At 35.0% G+C, this 22632-nt stretch overlaps 1 protein-coding gene across 1 annotated transcript in view; it reads right to left on the bottom strand.

The window, feature by feature from the left end:
* LOC150078643 (uncharacterized) overlaps positions 1–22632 on the bottom strand; it is a 156620-nt gene that overhangs the window by 111120 nt on the left and 22868 nt on the right. The window contains exons 2-3 of the mRNA XM_090384145.1: positions 17665–17772; positions 5791–5994 (exon numbers count right to left, since the gene is read on the bottom strand). Coding sequence (XP_090240271.1) covers positions 5791–5994; positions 17665–17772 — 312 coding nt within the window. The remainder of the gene's footprint in view (positions 1–5790; positions 5995–17664; positions 17773–22632) is intronic.

Consider the following 22632-nt stretch of genomic DNA (forward strand, 5'->3'; position numbering starts at 1 on the left):
TAAGGACACTACTGATGCTATGCTGCTGCAACAGGATCTGGAAAGGTTGAACAGATGGGCTGAGAGGTGGCAAATGAAGTTTAACATTGACAAATGTAAAGTACTACATATGGGAAACAGTAACCCCAGAGCAACGTATCAACTCTGCGGTACTACACTGACAGTGGTGGAGAATGAAATGGACCTGGGGGTAATTGTGCAGGCAGATATGAAGTTCTCTGAGCAGTGCAGACGAGCTGCAAGAGTAGCTCATGGTGTCTTGTCAATGATATACAGGAATTTTTCTAGCAGGGATAAGGAGGTGATTATTCCCTTGTATAAGGCAATGGTAAGACCACATCTTGAGTACTGTATACAGGTGTGGAGGCCTCATTTCAAGAAGGATGTAGAGCTGCTGGAACGGGTACAGAGAAGGGCAACAAGATTAGTAAATGGAACAAAGGGTTGCTCTTACGAAGAAAGGCTTAAGTTTTGCAAATTACAGAGTCTGGAGACTAGGCACCGGCGAGGTGATCTGATAGAGGTGTATAAGGCTTTGAATGGTTTGAGCATGCTCAATGCCAATGGGATTCTTCATCTTTCTCAGAATAATCACCTCAGAGGGCATAAATTCAAATTGAGGAAGGACGGATGTCGGATAGATGTGCGGAAATTTGCCTTTGGCCAGCGGGTGGTTGGTTGGTGGAACCGACTTCCATCACTTGTTGTTGAATTTGATAGCCTAAACAAATTTAAAGCTCAACTGGACAGGTATTTCGAACAAACGGAGGGGTGAAATGGGAGTGGGTTTTTTTTTTTTTTTTTTGGCTGATGCTGAATAAGCTTGCTTTCTTGCATCATATGCCTCTACTAATGCTAATGCTACTCAGTAAGCTGTTCACTCACTTATGGCAGCCTGTTACTGTCAACCAATAACAAAGTGCCTGTACATCTCATATTTCAAAATGCTGGACTGCAGTGAACAATGTGGATTAAATTCTTCTTTAAAATCGGAAAAACTGCAAATGAAACATCTGATCTTAAAATAGTATATGGAGACTGCAATGGTCTGTACACAAGTTTCAAACTGGGTAGGGAGTCTGTCAAAAGTATGTAGAATCTGGATGGCCCTCAACTTCAACAAATAAAATTTGTCTCGAGTGTGAACTTGGGTATGAAGTAACTGAAGATTAACTGTTTGTAAAATTATTGAAGAAACTTATCTCCATTGGATCATATCATTTCATTTGAACATGAACACTACCAGAAAGTTGCTTTCAATTTGTTTGAATGTGAAACTAAGGTATCATAACTGGAGGTGAAATGTGGATTTACAGATGTGGTCCCAAAACCAAACTGCAGTCATCCCACTGGGAACCTCATCCCCCTTCCTGACGCAAATAAGGCACCCGAGTGAGATGCAAAACAAGTCATGTTGCTATTATTTATTAACTGTAAGGTTGTTATCCATCATGAATACACACCATAGGGACAAACAATTAATAAAGATTTCTACAAAGTTCTGAGATACAGTTCAAAGAAAAAGATTCATGATACAGTTCAGTATCAGTTCAAACATACATCAAATTCATGTATCAGTTCAAAGAAAAAGACCAGAAAACTGGTTGCTTTCAAACAAAAAGGCCTGAAGACTGATTGCTTCACCACAACAATTCACTATCACTTTTATTTGAAGTGTTTTTGGCCAAACATGGAATTGCTCAAGTTCAGCAACCTCCATACTGATCAGATATGGCTCTATGTAACTTTTGTTTACTAAACAGAAAACAAATAACAGAGTAAAACAATGGTTCAACTTTTATCAATTTCAAAATTGACCTTTCAGAAGTGTTTCTAAGAAGGAAAATTATTGGACTACATGCACTGCCTCAGAAAGATACTATTTCGAAGGGACCCTAGACTGCTACAATATATTGACAAAATAAGTTGGTTTTTGTGTCACTATATAATAGCAGTCTAAATATTTTTTGAACAGACTTTGTATCTTTATGCTGAATTACTGCATTTAATAATTAAGAGTGAACAATTCATTATTATTAGGTTTACCTTTCTTTTCAACGTTGTTATTGTTTGAGGTTTAATGACAGAAGGGCCTCCTGGGCAAAACTGTGCCTGTCCATTATTTATTTAAGGGTGTTATTCAAAATAGATGGTTAGATACAGTTGTATAAATGGAAGCATTTCAAGTTGGAACAATTCATCAAGATTAGCATGATTTCCAAGAACACATTTTGGATTTAATGGTTCCTGTAAGTTATACAGCACAAACTGAGGGTAAACTTTCCCTCCAAATTTTCTGAACCGTATCTCAGAGATATTTAAAAAATATACTTAGATATGATTGTCATTTCTTACTGCTTATTAAATCTCCCACCAATACCATTTTTTCTTTGTAAGATATATTAATGAACTCATTTATTTTATTTTATTTTTTTTTTTTTTTTTGAGCTTTCAACTGGACTGTATGCACCAACAAAATTAATCACTCAACTTTAATCACCCATCTTAAATTTTTTACCCTCATAACTCTACCAGATAATGCTCCCAAATCAATCAAGCACTTTTTCAATTAAACAGTATTCTGCAACTATCATATTGCTACTTACAGAATAAATTAATCTAAAATTATTGTTTAGATGAAGATGATCTGTGTTCATTCACCTGGCTTCTGTGATACATGCTATATATAATATTGACCTAGAATATCAGAATAGTAAGCATCACAGAAACCAGAATGAATATAGGAGAGCTGCAGATAAACAACTGACTGACCAAATTAAAATAGCAACTGGTATCAAAATATAAGATGTATAAACAAACCATTAAAACACAAAAATTGTAACTCTCAGATCTGTCAATAACTAATAAATACAGAAACCTTCATCCTCAAAATTTTGACATTCCTGATGCTCATATGACTTTAGATAAAAAAAAAATGAAAAAATTCATGAGAACTTTACTGGAAGTTGCAAAAGAAGTAAGTGAGAAAAGGTCTGTTGTGACAGGAAATTCAGAACAAACAACATGGCAGACTAATAGGAACCTTTTTAAATTTCTGAATTAAGAAGCAAAAAATTGTGGAAATCACTGTAGTTTGTGAAACTGCAGTGTCACTTATACTCAAGTGTCAAAGTGCACTTTGACAGTATAAGTGACACTGAGTCAGTTGATGCCCAGCAAGCATGAAATGTGGTTTGGTAAAATAATGAAAAGATGACTGCTTCATCAATTACAGTTATTTGAGCAAGTTTACTTAATGAGCATAAACTGAAGGCATAAACGCTACACAAATAGCCTGTGTGACATGCACAGTATTTGGAGAAGGTAGGTGAGTGAATGCAGAGCCCAAAAAATTTTTAAAAAATGCAATCAACTTGGTGATACACCCAGTGATGAGAGATTACTGACTGCCACTGATGCTGATCAACTGAACTCTACAATTGAGTCAGATTCAAACTAAACATGCCACATGATTGCAAAAAGATGCAATGTGAGTGATGAAACCATTCATTTGCATCAACTGGGAAAGGTGTAAACACTGTGAAAAATGGATTCCACATAAACTTAGAGCTTCCAATAAACTACAGAGACTATCAACTTGCTTGTTGCTGCTTCTACATCACAATAATGAGCCATTTACAGAATGGTTGTTGACATGCAATGAAAAATTGACCTATGTTGGTAACACCAAATGATCACATACTGCACAGATCAATATTCCAGACATGAGAGGCATTAGTCTAAGCAAGGCAGGTTAGTTTTCATTTTGCTTGCTATTATAAAAGGAATCCCATGAAGCTTTATATAGGTATTCACCAACTAGAATAAGAGGATAGATTAGGAATTTCTCCAGAAGGAGCATTCTTACTGAAATAAAGAAAATTAGCAATATTTTCTGATGAATATGTAATGTTTTATGTCTTTCAATATAAAGGCTTAGTACTAGAGAAGTTCTGAAAGCTCCCAGGCCAATTCTGAGGACACAGTGGTGGAAAATATAGTTGCTGTAAAGTTCCTTTCCTGACAGAGTAATACATTGGAGATTTGTGGTCTAAATGAGAACCAAATGTTGCTCTACAGAAGTGTAATAAGGTGTGGAAGATAGCACCCAAGATATGGATGATACAGATTGGAATATATTTAATTTCTACAAATGGTTTATGAGTCAAATAGTTTAGTTTCTTGTCCAGTATTAAGCCTAAAAACTAGACAGTGTTAACGAGAGGAACTGGAATATTACTGATCAGAAGTTCAGGATCAAGATGAAATCTATGTCATTAGCAAAAGTGAGCAGCAATGGATTTCTCTTCAGCCAAGCAACAGCCCTTATTTAAGGTCCAGGATTCTATTTTAAATATTATGAGGTGAAGCTCTCCTTTGACACTTCCATGCTTTCTGATTGATAGAAGGCAGTTAGGTCATTTGTATAGCATGTGTACATATGCATTTCAACTGTGCAATAATAAACATGGATCTTCATATTTTATAACTGCTGGTTTTTTTCTCATTCACTATTTACTGACTATATAATTAACATGCACAAGAAAATAAGTGAGGCACTGCAATCAAAGTTAATATTAATCAGGCCAAATTATGCTAGGAAGTAAAACTTATTCTGCACCTTAAAAACACACGAGTCAATCACAATTTACTCATTTCTAATAAGTAACAATTCAATTCCATTTTGTACCTTGTCAGTCTCTTTACCTCAACTACTTTTAATAATTTTTATGGTATAAACTGTACATACACTTTGTCTCAACTGTCTACAATAATGTCAGGAGTGTCATCAATGAAATGAGTGAATATGTAATATTAGGACAAGTAATGCTGACATAATAGGGCTGACACAAACTCTCCATTCCAGGAGAGTTTGGAATGGGGGTGTTACAATGTGTTACTGGGGGGGGGGGGGAGGTCAAACAACACATGTATTGACTTTTCAGAACTATTCCTATTCCCACATTGTCATATAAAATGTTACATTGTAACATTTTATCTGATCCAAATCCCCTCTTCCTTATTCTAAGTTGTGCAATACCAAGGAAGCCAATTGCAAATCAAACTAAAAATTGTCATTTGATGGTTATAGGCTAATTTAATTACAGAGAAGTCTCTAACCTTAAAGGAAAATTTTATTATAAATCTTTGTAGTCATACATGACACCATAACCATAAAGGAAATCTTCCATACTGACAGCCTAATCCATTTCAGAAAAGTGAAATCTTTAAGTTTAAATTACTTTAAACTTTTCTGAATTATAGGCTGTTGTTTTTGTTTTGTTTGTTATTTGGTTTTTAGGAGCATTAGCAACTAAGGCCATATTGCTCCGGGATATGCGGTGGTCATTCCCTGACTTTTCCGCATCCTCCGTATGTGGTGGTGATGGGCTCGAACCCCGGTCTAATCAAGAAGCGTGTGCTACGCACTGCTGCTCCTTCCCACCTGGCTACGGAGGTGCCTGAATTATAGGCAACTCAATAAAACTTTCAAATTAACCCTTCTTAAAATATCCTCAAAACTCAACTGACATGGCACAATTAAAGCTTATGCCTTACAGAAAAATGTTACTGTACCCTTCTATAGCATTCTATATGCCATACAGTGTGCCTTTTCTAGTAATAATGATATACTAAAGCCATTTAAAGATAAAATTATCAAACTGAATGTACTTGTCTGATGTCAGCACAAGCTTTCACGTTTGTGATTTGGGACTTCCATAAAAAAATAAATAATTTTCAAAAATACTAATAAAATGCAATAAACTGCAACCTATATTTTGTACTTACTCTGTGTGCATCATGTGCATGGGTACTATCCCAGTGGATGGATAATTTATCTTCACAACTAAACATCTGACCACATACAGGACAAATCCACTCTTCCTGTAAATTTGATTCCTTTTCTGGCCACCAAAATACATCTCTATGATTATGAAATGGGCAGTCAAGAGGCAAGGATACTTTGTAACGAAGCAAGATTGGCAAGAACTTCTAAAGAAAAAATTAAAACTAACTCAAAAAAAAAAAAAAAAAACACTAATATAAATTATTTTATTACAATTAAGAAAGAATAATTTTCACACAAAATCTTCAGAATACTCTGAAATTATTCTCAATATTTGAAGAATTTGCTATACACCATGTGAGTCAAGTGTGTACTATTCTTTCAAGGGTTTTACCTATATTAGCATTAGCATTAGTAGAGGCATATGATGCAAGAAAGCAAGCTTATTCAGCATCAGCCAAAAAAAAAAAGAACACACCACTCCCATTTCACCCCTCCATTCGCTCGAAATACCTGTCCAGTTGAGCCTTAAATTTGTTTAGGCTATCAACTTCAACAACAAGTGATGGAAGTCGGTTCCACCAACCAACCACCCGCTGGCCAAAGGTAAATTTCCGCACATCTATCCGACATCCGTCCTTCCTCAATTTGAATTTATGCCCTCTGAGCTGATTATTCTGAGCAAGATGAAGAATCCCATTGGCATTGAGCATGCTCAAACCATTCAAAGCCTTATACATCTCTATCAGATCACCTCGCCGGTGCCTAGACTCCAGACTCTGTAATTTGCAAAACTTAAGCCTTTCTTCGTAAGAGCAACCCTTTGTTCCATTCACTAATCTTGTTGCCCTTCTCTGTACCCGTTCCAGCAACTCTACATCCTTCTTGAAATGAGGCCTCCAGACCTGTATACAGTACTCAAGATGTGGCCTAACCATATAACTGGATAAGGAGACTGAGAGGTAATTACACGGGGTTAGAGGACCTTGCACTGGAGATGGCTAATAATATTGTCTTCAGGAGTCTGGATAAGTGCATTTCAGAAAAGTTTGATTGTAATAATTTAATAATCTGCACTGAGATTATTCATAATTGTTGTAACATGGAGTAATATATTCTGGACCTTGCTGTATAGCTCATTTCAATCACCTGAAATAGGCTGTTGTAGGGATATGAGATGTTCACATGAAAGTTTTTTTTTTTTTTTTTAAGCTATACCTTTGATTTGTTTAAAGATAGTGAAACATGATAATACTGCTGAGATCTGTGCAAAAGACTCTCCTGGCATAATAGCAATCCATACTTGCCAACTTTCAGAAATCAAAAATCAGGAGATCATTTCATACAAGATACAAGGTGATCTCCTGATTGCTAAATACATATCATCTAAAATATTTTAGAAGATCTGTATTTAATCAGAATGCTCTGGAACTGCATCCCAGCACTGTCCAAATGATTTCCCACTTTTATATAAAATTAATGATAAGGAATTAATGCATCTAAATTAAACAACTTAAAGGGGTGTTACAGTGGTAAACAGAAGAAATATACTTAGACATGAATACATCTACAGTAATGTCAGGAATGTTGTCAATAAAATGAGTGAATTTGAACTCCTGGTTAGCGGAAATAATACTGACATAACAGGCCTAACTGAAACGTGGTGTCATCTGGAAATAGGAGATGAGTTTAACTATGGTATGTACAATGTATTTAGGAAAGACAGAAAGGGGGGTGATGGCATCATGATTTGTATTAAAAGCAGCCTGAGTGTGGAAACAGCTTTTACACTTTCAGAAGTTACGCACACCACACAGATTCTGTGTGGTTTGTTTGGCTGGTTTCTAGGAGCCTTAGCAACTAAGGCCATATTGCTCCGGGATATGCGGTGGTCATTCCTTAACCTTTCCGCATCCTCCGTATTTGGTGGTGACGGGCTCAAACCCCGGTCTAATCAAGAAGCGTGTGCTACGCACTGCTGCTCCTTCCCACCTGGCTACGGAGGTGCCGATTCTGTGTGGTGTGAGTTAGTTGGAAGCAAACGTATAATGAGAGTGGGAAAATCTACAAATCAAAACTTTGAAGAGTATGAACGAGAGTCTCTACATGCAGATAGAATGAGCAAGCAACTTTGAGTGTATTATTAGGGTGATTGCGATTTTTCCTTAACTGACTGGAGTAAGTGGGAAGGAAACTCACCATGAGGATCAAAATTAGTAAATAACCTAGATCAGTGGTTCCCAAATTGTGCTCTGCAGATCTGTTGGGATGCTTGAACAGCTCCTAGGGGATCTGTGGATAATTTCTGTAATGACTACTTTGAATTTTACTTATTTTTTTAAACAAAATCTAAATATCATTACAGACTGGATGTTGCACCAGGCATGAGAATTCATTTGTCTACAATCACTCCCAACTTTAAAGGACTTTGTGAGATGAAAAAAAAAAAAAACAACACCATTCTTTGCACTAGTATGAGGTACAATTGATTGTATACCCAGACCATGCCAATATAATATGATACGTTTGTTAATATGATAATACTGTGTATAACAGTGATATGATATGATCAATTATGAGTGATATAACAGTGATAGTGACAGTTTATTATTCAGTTGTTTTTTTGTGTTATTCTGAAAAAGGTAGATTGTAAACATATAATAAATCAGCTCTGAGATATAAAATTGTTAATTTTGGATATCTATCATAATGACACCCCATATTTAAGTGAGCTAGGATGTGAGGATCCGTGACTATTTTTCACAGTAAAAAGGTCAAGCAAAAACATTTGGGAAACACTGACCGAGATAATTACTTCCTGTACCAACATGTTAGAGAAAATACCAGGGGCAAGAACATTCTAGACAATCATATAAATCAGAAGATATCACAAGGCTAACAGTATAGGAACCACTGGCAAGAAGCAATCACACAGTCATTAGTTGGAAGATGAAGAATGATGTTGAAACTGTTAAAGGTAAAGGCATAGGTTTTAATGTCAGGAAAGGAGACTAGTTTCCTGAAACTAGTCTTCTTTCTGAATTGATAGATGCCTACATGGCATCTATCAATTGGGCAGATTACAGAGGGAGGGTGAATATGATAGGATGCCATGAATACATATATACATATATACTATTAAGAAAATACAGCACAAGGAGGATACCAAGATGGATGAATACTGAGCTGGTAAGTCTAATTAAGCAGAAAAAGACGGCATGAGAAAGTTACTTAGTTATGAAAAGTACTGATGCCTACAAGAGTTACAAGATGATCTGCAACTGTACCATAGAAAAGGTTAGAATAGCAAAGGCCGAGTATGAGAAAGCATTGACTAAGAGCACAAAGAACAAGGATGAGTTTTTCCTGTATGTGAATAAGAAGAAAACTAATCACATCAAATCCTTGTGCAATGGATGTGGAAAAGTATTAGATAACCCAGTTGATGTTGCTGACAAATTGAATAGGCATTTTACATCAATCTTTACTGATGAAAGACCTTTCATGGCAGTAAAGGTGGTGTAAGTGAGGATGAGATATATGAAACTGGCAATTTTGAAATTAATTATATATTAGAAAATTGTATATTAGTAAATCATTATATATTAGAAAAACTTTCAAGCCTAAAGGTAAGTAAGACTCCTGGAGTTGATGATTTATATCCAATAATTTTGAAAGATGTGACTAGAGAATGCATTAAACCATTAAGGTTAATCTTGAAGGCACCACTGGACTTGAGATTCCTTTGGACTGAAGAAGTGATAATGTATTGTGTCCAGGTATGGAGACCACCTAAAAATAGATATACTGAGATTCTTGAAAGTGTCCAAAGACAGATAAATCACATAGTGAGATCGGAAAATGGTCGACTGTACAAGGAAAGACTGATTAAGTGGGCTACATAGCTTGGCAACCAGGCACCTTAGAGAGGGGCTGATTGAAGTTTATAAGGCTCTCAGAGAGGTTAGAAAAATGAATGAAGGCAAAATTTTTGCTGTTATAAAGAATTCTAGAACAAGGGGCCATAAATTCAAATTACAGAGGAAGATGTTTAGACTAAATTGTAGGACATTTTTAGCCAGCGAGCTGTTTATTACTGGAACACGCTGCCAGGATGGATGACAGATGACTCAACTTGCTGCAAATAAAGAAATCCACATGTGAAAGATAAACTTGCAATAAAGACCTTACTGTATTTAATTACATATGGACTGGTTTGTTTGGATGTTATAGGGTTTTAGGCACATCAGCAACTTAGACCATATTGTGCCAACATATGATCTGTGACAGGCTGGTTCAGGCTAGTAAGCTATGAGTTTGCAACCACTGATCTAAATAAACAATATGCTGCACTCTGAAAGTCATCAATGAAACTGTATATGACAGAATTTAAAGGCAAGTTATCCTTATTCTTCCATAGGAAATATTCAAATTTACTACAAAATCATTTTTTTTTTATGAAAACTCCAAACATGGGAGGTATTAGAACCGATAGTACTTAGTACCGTGCATGGGTTGGAGACTGAGAAGATGAAAGAAGATATTTGTTGACATTAGACTTGAACTTCTGTAGACTGCAATTTTTGGGAAATACATATGAAGGAACGTTCCAGAAAACAGCAATTGAATGAATAAACAAGGAAGATGAAAAGTTGATTCTGAGTTTGAAGATGTACAGTAAATGGATGTTGACGGCATATGTTTGGACTGTTTTGAAAGAGAGTGGGAATTACAGAAGCCAATTCAGAAGAACAGTGCCCGTGGAAGTATACATAGAAAAGGCATGCAGCAGAAACAGTATGTCTAACTGCCCTCTTCTGAATAGAATCTAGAAGCCTGAGAGAGGTTTTGAGAGCACCGCCCCAGATATGGGAACAATATTCCATGGTAAGGCAGATTTGCGATTTGTACAGAGTGAACAGTTATTTGGAAGAAAAGTAATGCCAAAAGCGAGAGAGAAAACTGAGTTTTCTCTTTCACTCTTGTTTTACCAAGATCATTAATACAGGTGTTTTACCAAGATCATTAATACAGAGGTTAATTTCACAGGTGTTTTACCAAGATCATTAATACACGAGTTGGAAGAAAAGTGGGATGCTAGCAGGTCAGCTTTATCCTTGGCTGAAGTGACAACAGAACCATCTGGTTTGGACAGAGGTGGGAGCAGAGATGGGCAAAAGCTGTGGCCAATAGCTTTGGTGAGAGACCAGAATGCTCGGCTACCATTAGGGCAAGAAGCAAGTTTTCTACTCTTAGCCTGTTAAAACTCTAGTTTGGACTGATTAATAACTGCTTTACAATTGTTGCGAGCTTTGGTGTAGGTAGAAAATGAAACTGAAGAATTACAAACAAGCCAATTACAATATATATGCAACATTCTTCTCTTAAACAGCCTTAGCACATTTATTGGAAAATAAAGGTTAAGATAAAGGACAAGATTTTAAGATGGAATGTGAAATAAAGGATTCCATTCTTACAAAAATAATTTCACTGACACGATATGAGCGAATGTTGACATTAGAAGTTTTTGAAACTTTAATCCGACCAAGTTAAAGAAGAAAAGAAATCTCGCAGGTCATCCCATTTTGCATTCTTGTAATGCAAACAACATGAGGTTGGGAATAGCCACGACAAAGTCTGAGGTGCCTGAAGGACCACTCACTTCGACCGTGTACTTAGAAGGGTTGTTTGTGAGAAAAAGGTCAAGCGGGTTGGCTGTATGTTTAGGGTTGTTTGTGAGAAAAAGGTCAAGCTTGTTGGCTGTATGTTTAGGGATGTCTGATATTCTCATAGGTAAATGAACAATGTGCGAGATCATTAATAATTGCAAAAGCCTCAGCATCTCGACCAGCTGGGTCTGTGTGACTAGAAAACGGAAGCCAGCTGGAGTTGTGAACATTAAAATCATTAAGGAAAATCACCTCACTGTTAAGAAATTTGGACTGGAGAAAGTCAAGTTGCAAAGAGAGGAAGTCAAAGAGTTCCAAGTGATTAGTGGAGTTGGGAGAACGGTAGAGACAACAGATGAATTTGACAGAATGAGGTAGAGAGATTTTACGACAGAGAAGATCGACAAGAGGAGATTCCAAATTACCATCTCTGACAGGGAATATCGGAAAGGGCATATGCACAAGTACCACCTTCGAGGCAAAAGGAATCATACAGCAATTAATTTGGGCAGCAGAGATGAACAGTGTTAGAATCAACTATTAATTGAGTTTCTGTCAGAAAAAGTACATGAGGTTTGGCAGACTGTAAGTGGAAATGGACATCTGAGATTAGAACTGAGAACTCATATATTTGTTAAATGAACTAGGAAGTGTTTGGGAGGTTTAGATCTTTTCACAGATAAGTTTTCTCTATTAGGTTGACAATTCATGGTGTATTCAATAGTAAGTAGGGGGGGGGGGACATGCTGTATGAAGTAATGAAATTATTGGATGTGGCGTACACATGGTAAGAATATAAACAGATCCTTGACGTAACGTTGCTTTGACAATGCCCCCCCCCACACACATTACTCGGACTCCCTCCAGTCACTATCTGGCAGAGTAGAGGTAGCAAGATTATACACTACCTGATAAGGAAGCCTCCTAGATAGTTACCAATAGGTTCGGTCTGGTGTACTAACTAGCAGCCAGTCTGCAACCACCATTTTAGAGCTGTACTCAAAATGTAAGGAAATTTGGATCTTGCCATGGTGTTCATCATAACCTCAAAAGACATCAATCATACTGCATGATGGAAGAGATGTGGGAGGGTTGACCGGAACTTAGCTCTGGAGACTAAACATGGGGTCCACCACTTCAAGCCTCCAATAAGCAAAGTGGTGGTATTGCACCAGTTGATGAGAGTCATCTACCACCTAGTATTGCCTGGCAATAAAGAGGGACGGCATTCCTCCATGAGGTGTGGGCATCACACCTCGACCCCAAGCTTACGTTGGTTCACACCTGGGTGGTCACCCACAGTGTGCTTATGCATGGGAGTTATACCCAGGATTACTAAAAGTCCCACCATCATGAAGGTGCAAGCAGAGAATCTGGCTGTCACCGACCATCTGGACTTTGCAGAAATTGGGTCTCTTGACTTGAGTGTCACCCGAATATCAGTTCCATCAACGTTTTAGACTCCCAGGTAGCAAGCACAGCTTGCCTGGCATATCTGAGAGAATGTCTGTGACAGCCTCAAGACCAATTGAATGGGGAATAGGAGAGGACTGGTTAGGACTCCTGCCCCCCCTCAACATGCACAGCCTGAGACAAATAGTTCATAACGGTGGACTACAAGGACGGTGAGTGGGCTATGACAGACCAGCCACAAATTTAGCAATTAATTATGCAACAACTTCAAAACTAATTGATCTAGTGCAGAGAAATTTCTGTATAATGCCTCATGAAATAGTGAAATTCGTGAATGTCAATGTTGGTATTGTGCATATTATAATATATGATGAGCTGCATTTTCGGAAAGTATGTGTGTATGTGTAACATGGGTATACAAATACCTTACAGATATGTACATGGTTCTTGGCTTGCAACATCTGATGAATCACCAAACAGAGAAAGACCAGCTTCCCACAGCAAATGGCCACTATTAACAGGCAGAGCAAAGATGAACATATAAATTACAAAATTAACAACCACAGTAACCTACACAACTACATGCCAAGATAAGTTTTTCAATTACATTAACAGTAAAAAAAAAAAAAAAGGTGTTTGATATTTCTTGCACATACACTGATACTGAAAAGCTAAGGAACAAAAGTAAAAACAAAAATAAATCAAAAACCATTTAAAAGGAAAACTATTGCTTTAATGTTCCTTTAATAGTGTATAAAAACTAGACAAAATTATCTGAAACTGCAGAGTTATGAGTTCATGTGAAGCCAAAAATGATGCATCGTTAATCCACTGAAACATACTCCAATAAAGGTGATCATCTCCACAGACAGCAATATAGAAGTAACATCAACTCCTAATGCTGAGAATGAGACTGTTAATTAACACTAAAAGTATTGATTCCTATTCTTGTGTTGCTGTTATTTGGTTTTTAGGAGCATTAGCAACTAAGGCCATATTGCTCCAGGGATATGCGGTGGTCATTCACTGACCTTTCCGCATCCTATTCTTATGTAAGAGCTGACACATGCTCAGTGAGGTTTCGGAAGGTGAGAGATGGCACTGCAACTGGCAAGCCAGCTCAAAATGATCTGAGGTATGCTCTAATACAGCGGATCCCAACTGGTGCTTCACGGGTTTGCTCCCAAGGGTTTGCAAAAGTGTTCCAGGGGGTTTGCACTAAAAATTCTGTAATGGTGTCTGCTTAGATATACATAGGTATATTATTGTAAACTACAAAATATAACTAATAATAAACAATAAAGTAAAATAAAATTAAATAAAAAATAAAAACTGCCAATGAAAGAAACCACAATTCCTTATAATTAGTTTACTATCTTACAGTATATCATGTTAAATAAATATGTTTTACATACTAATTTTTTTTTCATTCTCAAGGATCATTGTTATGTATAGGTACTTTTTTTTAGAACCTATAATACTTAGTACCCTGCATGGGTTGAAGATTGAAAAGATGAAAGAAGACATTTGTTGACATTACACTTGAACTTCTGTAGATTGTTTTTTTCAGGAAATACGTATGAAGGAAGGTTGTTCCAAAACAAAGAAGTTGAATGAATAAATGAGGAAGAAGAAAAGTTGATTCTGTGAGTTTGAACTTGGACAGTAAAAGGATGTTGACTGGCTGCGGCACGTGTTTGGACTGCTTCGAAAGAGAGAGCAGGAATTATAGAAGCCAATTCAGAAGAACAGAACCCATGTAGAAAAGGCATGCAACAGAAACAGAAAGTCTATGAGAGCGGAGAGACGCTGTTACAGATGAGACATTAACCTAAATGCCCTCTTTTGAACAGAATCTAGAAGCCTGAGAGAGAGGTTTTGGGGGCAATGCCCCAGATGTGGGAACAATATTCCATGGTAGGGCAGATTTGCGATTTGTACAAAGTGAACAGCTGTTTGGAAGAAAAGTAACGCCAAGAATAAAAGAGAAAACTCAGTTTTTTAGAAGCAGAGGAAGCAATATTTGTAATGTGCTTTATGACAAAAGAAATTAGAAGTCGGGGTAATCCCCAAGATCTTGCCTAGAAATTGAAATGTGATCAAAGATAAGCATAGGAGCAGAAGAATCCTTTTTGCAAGATATAAGACAGGACAGAGTTTTAGAACGATTGAAATCAACTAAGTTGCCTTTGTCCCACTGGAGAATTACCTGGAGATCGGCATTTAAGGAATTGGTAGCAGATATTCGAGAAGTTGAAGCTGTTTGAGCAGGGCAAGGTTTCTGAAACTGGAAGGTGGAATGAAATGTGCTATCAATAGCAATGCTATGGATAGGATTTCCAGTCAATAGAAGAAGGTCATTAATATACAAGAGGAAAAGAGTCAAAGAAGGAACTGAACCTTGGGGAACACCAGCATTAGTGGAGAATTTAGAACACAGAGAGGCGTCTACCATCACCCGCAGTGAATAGTCAGAAAGAAAACTGGATACCCAATTACAAATAACAGCTGGTAAACTATAGGATGGAAGCTTACTTAGAAGACCTTAATGCCAAATATGATCAAAAGCCTTTGACATGTCAAGAGTTTCACCAAACTTTTCCACTGAATTTGTCCATAGATGGTAACATAAGCCAGAATATCACCAGTGGAACGATACTGATGGAATACATACTGGCAATTGTTGATCAGATGAAAGGTTTACAGATAGTTTAAGAGTTGGCAGTTAATTGATTTCTCCACCACTTTGGAAAGAGTATAAGTAATCGCAGTTGGACAATAATTGGATGGAAGGGACTTGTCACCCTTTTTAGGAACTGGCTGGATATGAGCAAATTTCCAAGCAGAAGGGAAAACACCTTTGGAATAAGAAAGTGAAACAAGATGACACAAAACAGGAGTAAGTTCAGGGGTACAGGTTTTAAGAACAAGTGGTGAAATACCATCAGGACCAGGAGCTTTCTTAGCATCAGATTCGTCAAAATCCTTCTGATATCCTTTTGACAGTAGACCACAGAAGGTATTGAATGGAGTGTACTGTGAATGGTTTGATGTGATTTACCAAGATTAATACACGAGTTGGAAGAAAAGTAGAATGCTAGCAGGTCAGCTTTATCTTTGGTTGATGTGGCAACAGAACCATCTGGTTTTGAGAGAGGTGGAAACAGAGATGGGCAAAAATTGTGGCCAATAGTTTTGGCAAGAGACCAGAATGCTCGGCTACCATTTGGACAATCAAGTTTTCTACTCTTTAGCCTGTTCGAAATCTAGTTTGGGCTGATTAATAACTGCTTTACAAAGTATAAATAATATTTTAAAATAATTATTATTATGACACAATGTCGCTTATAAAAATGTAGTACTGAAAATATTTTATGATAAAAATTCAGAAATATTATATGATTTCAGAAAATATAGGCTTAGTGGTTCACATTAAAAATATTACGTTGAAAGGGGTTTGCGAGTCAAAAAAGGTTGGGAACCGCTGTTCTAATAGATTAAGGTCAGGAGATCTGGCTGGACATTCTAGGCTGGTGATACTCTCCCTCTGATTGTACTGATTAACTAGGAATGCTCTATGCAGATATGCATTAATGATCATTAAGGTTTTTTTATTCTGTATAGTGAATACTGCACACAGAAAATTTTATTTATGCACTGGAACTCCATAATGAATACTGCACAATGAACTTTATTTATGCACTGGAACCCCAACCATAAAAAGTGCAAAATAATTATTCAAGGTCTAGGTGCAGACTAATTGTGTGGGATTGATGATGATGAGTAGTCAAAGAATCTGTTATTTAAAGTAAATATATAAATTAAATAAAAATGAGAATATTTGGTATGATTAGAGGAACAAATGCATTATGCACAATTATGAACTTAAACATTAGACTTTCAAAATATAAAATACAATTATTTCAGAATACAGAAATGCATTTTTATATAGAAAACAAAAGTTGATTCAATTATATACATAAAAATCTTCAATAGACAAGATTTCAAACTTACAAAATTAAACCTAAACTATGTTTTCATTATAAGTGTGGGACCAGATGTGATGCACTTCTTGTACCCACCTAGAGTCAACCCTATAAAAAGGAAAATAAATTTAAGCAAAGCCAGTGCATACTGGAAAACACTGTGTGGGGGGGCATGTACGAATGAGAGGGAAAGAGAGGAAAATAGATAGAGAAGATGCTGTCATAGGCAGCAATCCTTGCTAATCAGCAATAAGGTAATGACATCAACAGGCCCACTTGCCATGTTCAGCTCCTGGTCATAACTGTGGCTGTATCTATGTAGGATGATATGTGTTGTAGAGGGCCTATATATATATATATAAAGTGGGATGGGAAGGGAGGGGTATGAGATTTCAAGTCCAATGTTCTGGATTAGGTTAGCCATAATAGCAAGTTCACCCTTAAGGAGTACAGTGTTCCCTTTCTACAGTCTCATCACTGTTTTTATTTCATTAAAAGTGCACAACTCCCATACCATATCTCTCTAGTGTAAAGTGACTTTGCCTAAACTTTTTTTTACCTTTTGTATATTCATTGCATACAGTTTCAATTGAATGTTCATATCCCAGTAAAAAAAGATCCTTAAGTGTAAGGTTGAAATGTTTTGGTATTATTTCAAATTTTATATATTTTTAAATTTTATATATTTTTTATATATTTTGCAGTTCTACGTGAAATCACTCCTCAACACTAGTACTATGAGGTGATGTGCTATATGTGCAGAATTCATCACTATGACCTTTTGCAGTCACATTAAATGCAACATTACCTTTTGAATGATTGTACGAACAATCCGGGATTTGTGACGATGACATGATAAAAGGGTGGAAGATGGCCCATTCCAGCCTACATGAGAAAGAAGCAAGAAAAACACAACCTGCAAAAAACCAAAAAATTTTATCTGTATTATACATATATACACATAGTCACACAAAGTATATTATTATTATTAATTTTTTTTACTGATCAAGAACCATACTTAAACATCAGGAACTCAGTTCAGGGAACTGAATTGAGATAATACTCCATAAGTATGACTGATGACTATTCTGACTAAGGAGAAAAACAAAGGAAATTATAATATCTTCTTATATCTTTTTTCCTTCCTTAATCATAACAAACAGTGCATGGGGTCTGAAAGGCCAACCAATCTCTTTTTTTTTTTTGAAAAAAGTTTTCAGTTTTTAAAAATTCTGCTATACCAATCCTCAATCTTTTCCTAATGAATTACAACACTAATTAAAAAAAAAAAAAGTGCAACTTTAAATACTTATATCTTTTCAACACCTGAGATTGAAATATACATTCACATAACATTTTAAACTCAATCACTTAATTAGCAACCTTATAAAGATTAGCTATTGGTTTGCAGAACGCCATGGAATGATATATATATTTTTTTTTAATTTATTATTTTTTTTAATGTATAATAAATATAGTGTCTGTACACAAACATAAACATAAAATATATTAAATATACATAATAAATATGTAATAAAAAATATAAACATATAATAAGCAAGGATTAATAATAATTATAGTGGAAACTGAAAACAATATGAAAAAATAGAACAGTAGCATGAAACAAAAAATTCAGACACGTATAAAACTGCAAGAAATTATTATAAAACCTGAAGAAATTAAATTTAAAAGCCAGTGAAGAGGACTAGCTATAAAACCAAACTTATGAAATATCACAAGTTCAATGGTAAATAAGACTGCATAAATTTTATATACACAGACCAAGACCAAAACAAGTTTAAAGAAAAGCCATATTAATTATGATGTAAACAAACTGTATGGTTTGATGGTGAGAGTCAGGGCTTATAAACATTATCTTCAAGCTGCATTGCACTTATATATGTAAATTCTATATCCCATTAAAATGGGATATAGAATTTACATATATAAGTGCAATGTAGCTTGAAGAGATTGTAAAATATGATATAAGTGCAAATTTAAGAATGTATTGGAAAAAGGTGCAGTGCAATGTACCTGAAAAGTAAGGAGGATGAAAAAAGAAGTAAATAAAAGAACAGAATAGTAAATTACTTGTAATGCAATATTAAGAGTAAATTTTATTTATTAATTAAATTGCATAAATAAAGTGTAAATTAATATTTTGACATGCACTAATGCACAAAGAGAGTTAGGATTTGCATATGAATACCCAAAATCATAGAAAAACTTTTATCAGATTAAAAGAATGGGAATATATTAAAAAAATAAAAGTACATTAATACAAAAATTAAAATTAAAAATTAAGAAATTAAAATTAAACAGAAATTAAAAGATAGAATGTAATGGCCAATGACTTCAGGAAACTATATGCATCACAATCTATCTGGAACCTATATAGCATTTTGAAGCTCCGTATATCCACGTAACCAATACAAAAAGGTGACAGTCAATTAGTAAATGTCTAAGTAAAGAATTTAGCAGTTTATCAAAACAGATAAGGAGAATAGTCCTGATCCTATGTGAATGATAATAATTTTAATTTATTAGATGATTAAAATGCACCTGAATACACATGCACCTGAAGAAATGGTGAAAGTATAATTATATATAAATGAAATAATAAATAAGACATCAATGTATAGTATGTGTAATGATGGAAGTGTGGGATAGGGGAAAAGAACCAGTAAAGGTAAAATAAAGTTAAGATATAAGTACTGCATGCTATGCTAAAGGTAGTCAAACAGTTGCAGAAAACTAATAAAGATATGAACTGAGGATTGTTAGGGGCAAAGACTCACTCTCTTAATAGAGGCCTCTGACAATGAAGGAGCAATTTTTAGTAAAAAAATGTGGTTAGTAGCATGTGTGTTCATATGTATGGCATGGGTAAGGGCCCAATCATAGGGAATAGGGAGAGTAAATTTATTTATAAATGAAAGAGATATTAATGGAACAACAGAGTAGCAATATAGCATTATGTTTCACCTTCAAATTGCTTTTAAAAACTCGGTGAATAGAAAAAGGAAGTTAAGATAGTATATAGAAAAGTGAAGAAAATGTGGTACATACTCAGGCAAGATGGGGGTTTAGCCACTGCAATAATGGTCAGGAAATGGACCACTGCTGTTCAATTCCATGCATTGGCGGTTCGATCTGGGGATTGGTGTGGCGGACTGATCTTGCGATCGTTTCGCCTATGCGGCGATTTGTTTAGCGTTCGAAATGCAGCGATTCCCTGACCATTATTGGCCTTGTGGTCCTCTGTTGAGATGGGGCATAATGGTCAGTCTATTTTTTATTTGTTTTGTTTTATTGTGAATGGTTTAAATCTCTGTTTGGTGATATTTCACATAAATTTGGACCTGGTGCCCATCAGAGGGGGCACCGCTAAATTTCTATTTAATTGGCTTTAAATTTCAATGAATTATTATTCGCATAATTAAATTTTCTAAATTAATTTAGAGTTTCCGTTGCAATACATTTTTATTCTTGTTACCTTTCTCTTCCCTCCCTGTTAGATTTGAATCTAGGTTTAATTTTGTTTTTTCCCTCTTGTCTTGCCGTACTGCTGGCATTATTTTATTATTTTAAACCTTATTCTAATTTATATATATATATATATTATTCTTTTGTATTATTAATTCTTTTGTATTATCATTCTATTGTTTCTTAATCTGTCTTTTGTGCATCGTTAATGCCATTGTTATTGCCATGTTGGCCAATTGAACATTATACGTGCCAGTGTATATACGTTTACAATATAAGTGTATATACGTTTACAATAGTTCGATTTTCTTAAGTACTGGTGTTTTTTATGTACTGGTGTTTTTTTACATATAGGTATTGGCGTTAATACAATACTGGTCTTTAAATTAGCCTTGTCTCGGTTATCTTAAATTCACATGGCCTATACATTTAGGATTTAGAAACTTATTGCGTATTGCTAAAGAAATTTTCATGATAATTACTGATGAAAATTTTTTATGTATCTGTAGCAATAGGTAATCATCAATACTTTCAATACTTTAGTATTGATAAGTTTTCAATACTTTAGTATTGATAAGTATTGATGATTACCTATTGCTACAGATACATAAAAAATTTTCATCAGTAATTATCATGAAAATTTCTTTAGCAATACGCAATAAGTTTCTAAATCCTAAATGTATAGGCCATGTGAATTTAAGATAACCGAGACAAGGCTAATTTAAAGACCAGTATTGTATTAACGCCAATACCTATATGTAAAAAAACACCAGTACATAAAAAACACCAGTACTTAAGAAAATCGAACTATTGTAAACGTATATACACTTATATTGTAAACGTATATACACTGGCACGTATAATGTTCAATTGGCCAACATGGCAATAACAATGGCATTAACGATGCACAAAAGACAGATTAAGAAACAATAGTAAAAATATTTTTACTCTTGTTACCCTTCTTTTACTATAATTCTTTATAGTAAAAATATTTTTATATTTTTACTATAAAGATATAAAAATATCTTTATAGTAAAAATATTTTTACTCTTGTTACCCTTCTTTTACTATAATTCTTTATAGTAAAAATACTTTTACTCTTGTTACTTTTCTCTTCCCTCCCTGCTTGGTTTAATTTAATTTAGGTTTATTTTCAACTTTTTTCGCTCGTCTTGCCATAACTGCTGGCATTATTTTAATTTAATCCTTATTCTAATTTATTTGTATGGTTATATTTCAAGCATCATGTAGAGGAATATGCTTTTTGCTGCCTCTGATGTATGCTGTATCCTTTTTATTTTTTATTATGAAAGATTCCATTTCCAACTATATTTAAACATTATTCAAATATATGTATAATTATATATATATATATATATATATATATATATATACATACATACACACACACACACACACACACCCTTCAGCAAATGATAAGAGACAGAAACAGTAATTTTAAATATTATAAGCAAAGAGATAACTAGAAAGGACCATTGATTCTTTTCAATGAAATAACAGAGTTAATATCCAGCAAGGTCAAGCTGCAATACAATAATTCTTTATAGAGAAATATGTATCCATGGATGGAGCAAAATTCAAAGCATAGGAAGATATAAAAGAGCATAAACCATAAAAGTGTTAACAAAAGTCATATGAAAATAACAATGAAAAATCCATTTTTTATTTAAAATATATTTTAATGAATATTTTAAATATTTCACTCCCCACCCCTCCCAGCACACTTCAGACATGTGCCAAACTAGTTTATAAGTGAGGAATTATTAATTAACTGAATTAGCAGGAGTAAGTCCTTGTACATATTTTAGAATTATTGCTATCCAAATGCTGTACCTTGTACTTATCGATTTTGTTTTTCAGCCCATTTCCCTAATTTATCCAAGTCTTGTTGAAGTAGCATACCCTAATTATCATTAATTACCCTGCCCACCCTTGTATCATCAGCAAAAGCCACTGTACTTTTTATAAATCTTCTTCTGGAGAGTTGTGGAGGTGCCACTGAAGATGGAGGAACAATATTCCACAATAAGGTGGATTAATAATTTTCGCAGAGTCAGTAGCTGTTTAGAAATGAAATGAAATTCCTTTCTTTCTGTTTTTTCATGCAACAGAAGCAATATCAGTGATATGTCACTGATATTGCAGAAGTAAGGATTATTCCCAGTAATGATCAGAAGTAAAGATTATGTCTAGTAAAGATCAGAAGTAAAGATTATCTCTAGTAAAGATATACAGTACTTTAATCTGATGTCAAAATCTTTCTTCAAAA

Source organism: Mastigoproctus giganteus, chromosome 10 (genome assembly GCF_048544385.1).
Source record: "Mastigoproctus giganteus isolate SK-2022 chromosome 10, ASM4854438v1, whole genome shotgun sequence".
NCBI lineage: Eukaryota > Metazoa > Arthropoda > Arachnida > Uropygi > Thelyphonidae > Mastigoproctus > Mastigoproctus giganteus.